At 32.3% G+C, this 5805-nt stretch overlaps 2 protein-coding genes across 5 annotated transcripts in view; one reads left to right on the top strand and one right to left on the bottom strand.

The window, feature by feature from the left end:
• Nucleotides 1-7: 7 nt before the first annotated feature.
• On the bottom strand, nucleotides 8-2456 carry Ubc4 (ubiquitin conjugating enzyme 4). The gene is made up of 5 exons (XM_018024952.2): nucleotides 2192-2456; nucleotides 1027-1179; nucleotides 654-736; nucleotides 405-568; nucleotides 8-327 (listed from the first exon to the last, which is right to left on the bottom strand). The coding sequence occupies exons 1-5, from the start codon at nucleotides 2252-2254 to the stop codon at nucleotides 188-190; spliced, it is 603 nt and encodes a 200-aa protein (XP_017880441.1). The 5' UTR covers nucleotides 2255-2456; the 3' UTR covers nucleotides 8-187.
• Prps (phosphoribosyl pyrophosphate synthetase) overlaps nucleotides 1682-5805 on the top strand; it is a 7991-nt gene continuing 3867 nt past the window's right edge. For 2 of the 4 annotated variants that reach the window (XM_018024951.2, XM_018024950.2), the window contains exons 1-3: nucleotides 1682-1762; nucleotides 3161-3368; nucleotides 3988-4171. In XM_018024951.2, coding sequence (XP_017880440.2) covers nucleotides 1696-1762; nucleotides 3161-3368; nucleotides 3988-4171 — 459 coding nt within the window. In that variant the 5' untranslated portion in view covers nucleotides 1682-1695. Of the gene's footprint in view, nucleotides 1763-2625; nucleotides 2819-3160; nucleotides 3369-3987; nucleotides 4172-4892; nucleotides 4965-5805 lie in introns of those variants that run through there. The other 2 variants (XM_018024948.2, XM_026813660.1) reach the window with 2 other exon arrangements.

Genomic DNA, 5805 nt, shown 5'->3' with positions numbered 1-5805 from the left:
GTATTACTTAAAAATATTAAAATGAATTTTTCTGCGAATTTTTTTGCCATTCAAATATTGTCGTTACAGGTGCTGGATTTGATTATGAAACTGCTATGGTATCAATAATTGGGCATTGGTGTTACAGAAGTTTTTGTAATGACAAAATGAACAATGCTTTTTATATGACAGATTGACTATACAGTTATCAATAAGTGAAGAGCTGCTCGGTGGCACGTTCCAAATCCCAATTGAATGAAGATAAAGCAACTCTTGCATTGTGTTCCTCAATTCCCATATCTGTTAGCCGTCTTATTTTATCATCTAGATCAGGCATCTTTGCTGGTCCTGAAATTATTTTTATATTTTTAAAAAAGGAGATTTCCAAAAAGACATTTAATTACGAATATATTAATCGCACTTACCACCTGCATATACATATGTCCAATGTTTGGCAGTTTGACGGAACATTTCCGGATGCTCTTTATATTGCCTAGCCACTACCGCATCTTGCGGATCATCTGGTTCTGCTGCCGACAGTAAAGCTTGTAATGATAACAATACCGTACGCAAGGTCATGGCAGCAGCCCTTAAAGTAAACATTTTTTAAAATATAACATTTTTATATATCTATGTACAATTTTCATTTTACCTTAGGTGACACAGCTACATACCATTGGTCTTTTAATATATCTAAACAAATAGCACCTGTTACTGACGATATATTAGGATGCCATATTTTTGTTATAAATCGTACCTATAATGAAAAATATAATAATTAGTTCATTAGAAGAAATACATATGCTATTGCATCTCCAACATACATAATATTTTCGAATATAAGAATCATTAAGTTTTTATTTCAATATTTTATAATACTAACTTAAAGTATTGGGAATTTTATTGAAGTATAAATTCAAGGCTACGAACTTGGTAAGTGCTTTGTCATGATGTAGGTTATACTGATTTTTTTTTAGCCTTAGGTAGCGCATAAATAATACTCTATCAGTAATGTATATTAATTATATTGACTTACAAAGTGCTTACTTTAGGAGGATTGAAGGGATATGTCTCGGGAACTTTAATCTCGAGTACAAAATTACCTCCCTCATATGGTGTATCAGGTGGACCAGCAATTTCACCTTTTAATTCAGTAAAATTATCATTCACCAATTCAACTTTAATCGCACATTTTGCAACCTATAACAGAAATACATTATACATTATTTAAGCTGAATAAATATTTTTGTAACTAGTTTATGTTACCATTATAATAGTTAAAAAAAATACGCATACTTACATGAGTGAATGTTGCTACAATTTGCATGAAACAAAATTAATCTTACATTTTTTACATCTTACAAACAAATGAATAATAAAGTACATAAAGTTTAATAAGATGGCAGTGTAATTAAGTTGCAAATGTCTATTGTTCATTGACATTTCTTATTGGCAGATAGAAAATTGTCAAATAAATTCTATAACACAATGCTTTTATTGGATAGCAGTTTTGTACGAAATGTATTATAGTGACGCATATCAAATGTGTACAAAATACAATGACCCATTGACATTACCATCCGATATTCAAATAATGCAATAATACAGTGATAATTTATAGCATCTTCATAACAAAGATTAAAAGATTCTGACGCAATATCTCGGTATAAACATGAGAAAATGATAGATGAAAGCAGATGTTTTTGTGCATATAAGATGGATCTTCTAGGAGAACGCAAGAACAAACCAGCATGTCAGTGCTCACACAATTGGAAGCCATGTGGTATGTACTACTTAAACATATATTTAATGAGAAAAAAGATGTGTCATTGAGTAATTTTATATTTAAACCGAAAATGAGAAAGCATTATTTTGGATAATCAGTGCTGCATTTTAATTCACTGAGGGACGTAAAAAATTATTCTTAATTATATTTTTCCTTAAGTCAAACGTTTAGTAAATATGTCTTTCATTACAACATAACAGAAGCGTTTGAATAACGAGCTTAGGAACTGATGACAGTTAAGAATACCACACAACAGGTGCCTATGCTTTGTTCGCGGTGATTTTATCATCCAATGAATCGCGGCACATATTTGTCATGACACACACGAAATCTCTTCGTACGAAGTTGTTGAACAATTCGAATATTTCCATCACGTAAAGGACGAATCGTACTTTTTCAAATCATACGAAACTGTTGTTCGCTCACCTCTTCACTCCTTATAACCTCTTTGAATTCGCGTTGGATTCTCAATGCCGCGATGTTCGCCATATCTTCCGAAACGGTGGGACAGTCAGCACACTGTCATCGTCATTCAAATAAATTAATAAAGTTCGCTGAAAGGCATCAACGTGTGCAAACCTTTTAGGTGATAAAACCCAAGTTTACTCTTTCTCTTTCTAGTTAGAGAAATGGTCGTTTCTAACCCGTGTTCTATACTAAAATCTCCGCTCACGGATACATCCAATTTATCATTCAATCACCGCCGGCGCCACATTGATGAGAAAAGTTGACTGTCACCCGCTCGTGTGTTCACTCTTTCGAATTTCGTCTACGTTCACGTCGTTGCTCGTCATGGCGCCAATTTGCAAATAGTGAAGATAAAAATTCAACAACCATTCAATCGTTCACGCAACATAAGTGTACTTTTGATATACCTTGTACAGAAATGTTCAAATTCATGCGAGAATATGTGTTGAAGAAATAATCCATAATAATATTGCTAAATTTGTTCTCGTGGATAAGGTTATACATTAAAAATGTCACGAATTCAAATTTCATAGTGGAGGAAACTTATTGTTAATCTATTCTGAATCACAAGTAACGGGAAAATAAGTAAGAAATGCAGTCTAAGTTTATAATTCGTTTTAAGACGTAATTTCCAGGGATATTACGTTATGAAATTATAACTATATCGATAATCGTTAGAAGACGGTTAGATCAGCATAATTAGTCATGAATAATATATTTTAGAAATATCGTTGTTTTTAATACGTGTCTAAATAGACTTGACTTTTATAGCCGTTGTGTCGAGATAATAAAAAAGTTTGATAAGAAACGCGCATTTACCCACGCGGTTACGTCGGCCGATCAATGGGCGGAGCGTAACAATATACGTCACATCCGGGTTTAAGAGCATTCGCTGATTGGATAGTCTCTTTGCGGTTTCTGTTTTAGTGATGCCTGTGTCCCAGCCAGTGCGTGCTAAGAGTTTGTTACGCGCAAACTTAGAAAACTCTCGCGGGCGACTATTGCAGAGCAGAATGCCAAACATCAAAGTCTTCAGTGGTACGTCGCATCCGGATTTAGCTCAACGTATCGTCGACAGACTCGGTATTGATATTGGGAAAGTTGTCACCAAGAAATTCAGCAACCTCGAAACATGGTAATGGTCGCAATACCACCGCTATAACCACGTTATTGTCATTTCATTGAACCACGCTTCCGACCACATGTCACGCAAAACCTCACTTAAAAATTTCTCTTCTTCATCCAATCTCTCCTCATAACGTAACACATCTTCTATATCCTCGTATTATTCATTACCTATTTTCATCAATTTTTAACCCTACCCGTGTACAAACAACCCTGACGCGCAAGGCCGGTTTACCCCGTGCATTACCAAACCGCGACGTTCAACTTGAAGGTCAACTAGTATGTGCACTCATTATTGCATATTCTAATGAATTCTAGTGTGAATGTATCTTGGAGATAGATATGTATTCTTGGAACATGTTAATTTATATTGAAAATTATAATATTTTTTCAATAATATTACAGTTGTTTTCTGCGTTCTTTATACTTTTACTCTTATTTTAGGATATGCAATATCCAAATTAAAATAACCTGAGATATCAAAAACCACATATAAAAATGAAAATAAATAATACATATATATTATAATGTTTGCAACTCTACTTTGATAATGATATACGTAATACTTTATGCATAATACCAGTTACTAAACCTATAATAAACATTTGTTTCTTTTATGCCGTTATTAGTGTGGAAATAGGAGAGTCTGTACGAGGAGAAGATGTGTATATAGTACAAAGTGGAAGTGGAGAAGTAAATGACAATCTGATGGAACTATTGATTATGATCAATGCATGTAAAATCGCATCTGCATCTCGAGTGACTGCAGTAATTCCTTGTTTCCCATATGCAAGACAAGATAAGAAGGATAAGGTATGATATATTGATAAGATAATATGTACGTTCTATTATTTCCATAACGTATTGGTAAAATTTCTTAAGATATATTTAAGGAAATAATGAGGATGAAGTTGTAGAGTCTTATGTAGTTCAATCGCTATCACTTACGTTCTGTGAGATATATACGTCTATTGATATTCGTCACAAATATGTAGAGGAAAATTCATACTTTTCAGTTTCTCACTTCACAAGATCGTGTGTAAAACAGAATGATAGATTTTATCTGTATTATGTTATAGTACTTGTTGTTTGTTCTCTTGTCTATCTAGTCTCTATCAATGTCTGTTGACTATCTATGTAACTGTTATTTTCACATTTATATAATCTCAATTCATCACTTTATAAGGTATGAGAGCTTATTTATTTGTGTCATTAATAAAAAATAGTACAACTACCTAGGAAGGGAAATTATAAATATGTTTGTAACAAACGAACTTACAAATATAAAGTTTTAATGTACGTAGCACTTTAGGTATAAATGTGCTGTTTAATTAACATAATTAATAATTTTGCATATAAAAAATAAAATAGATATTGATGAAGTAAGCAAATGTTGCAATATAATACTACTATCAAATAACTTTTGTAAGCACGTAATACTATGTAGGATTCTGTGTTCTCACGATGGAATCTCGTAGGGAAAATATAAATTGTTAAAGGAGAAGTTAATTTTTTTTATATGATATATTCACAGGGTGGTGACGGACACGACAACTCAAAATCTAAGAATCGTATTGTCATGAAGTCAAACGAGTGGAAATTCAGGGTAACTTGTAGCGGTCTTTTTTCCCTTCTATTTATTGTTTAATAGCTTTGCAAGAGACCACTGGTATAATATCATTATTAAATCGCGAGACACATAAATTTCATCACACGAAATGTGCATATAACTTTTGGCTTACATCATTGGGTTATATCAAGTGATACATTTTGTAAAATTCCATTATTTATTTTTCATTCTCTCTGGATTCTTCATATATTTAACACGTGTTAGCATCTATGTGGAGGAATGATTTAAAATTCCAGACGTAAAAATTGTCATGTTTATAAGGACATTGCATGAAACACATGCTGTATTAAAACGTTTATTGATCTATATTAGTAATGTCTCGTGCATAATATAATATAATATATAAAAGCTCAAAGTTAAAAGTAGTCGATTTCTATTTTATTCATTTTGTGGGACATGTTTTTGGCAAAAATACACTTGTTTTTTAAATTAAGTTTAATATAAATTTTGCATGAACTGATGTTTCAACATTCGTTTTAATTGAAACACATACGTGGTCTTAATACAGCACTTTATTATTTTGGTAAATGGGACAGAAATGGTATGAAAACATTGCCTAATCTTACAATAAAAAGTTAACAAAACAACAAACAATAAATACGTACGTTGTAGTTGGAACATTGCGTCTAGCAATTATCTAAGGTTATCGGAAGCAAGATAACCCACGTGGATATTGCAAAACTAATGTAATTCATCGAGGGGGGCCTTTCGTGCGTTCTTACTGTAATATTTACATATTAAACGCATTTCACTTGGAATTTATATTTCTGACAAATTTCTGCCATAATAAGTTTACTTAAAACATTACTTAATGTTA

Source organism: Ceratina calcarata, unplaced genomic scaffold (assembly GCF_001652005.2).
Source record: "Ceratina calcarata isolate Rehan_Ccalc_2016 unplaced genomic scaffold, ASM165200v1 scaffold35, whole genome shotgun sequence".
Classification (NCBI taxonomy): Eukaryota; Metazoa; Arthropoda; class Insecta; order Hymenoptera; family Apidae; genus Ceratina; species Ceratina calcarata.
Note: the sequence above shows the minus strand (reverse complement) of the source record. Positions and strands in the feature narration are given on the sequence as shown.

Excerpts from the sequence above, each read along its gene's own strand:
- Ubc4 (XM_018024952.2), bottom strand. The coding sequence starts at position 2,254 with ATGGCGAACATCGCGGCATTGAGAATCCAACGCGAATTCAAAGAGGTT. Across the intron at positions 1,180-2,191 it reads AGGTTATAAGGAGTGAAGAG|GTTGCAAAATGTGCGATTAA; the intron begins GTGAGCGAACAA and ends TTTCTGTTATAG. Across the intron at positions 328-404 it reads GACATATGTATATGCAGGTG|GACCAGCAAAGATGCCTGAT; the intron begins GTAAGTGCGATT and ends AAATAATTTCAG.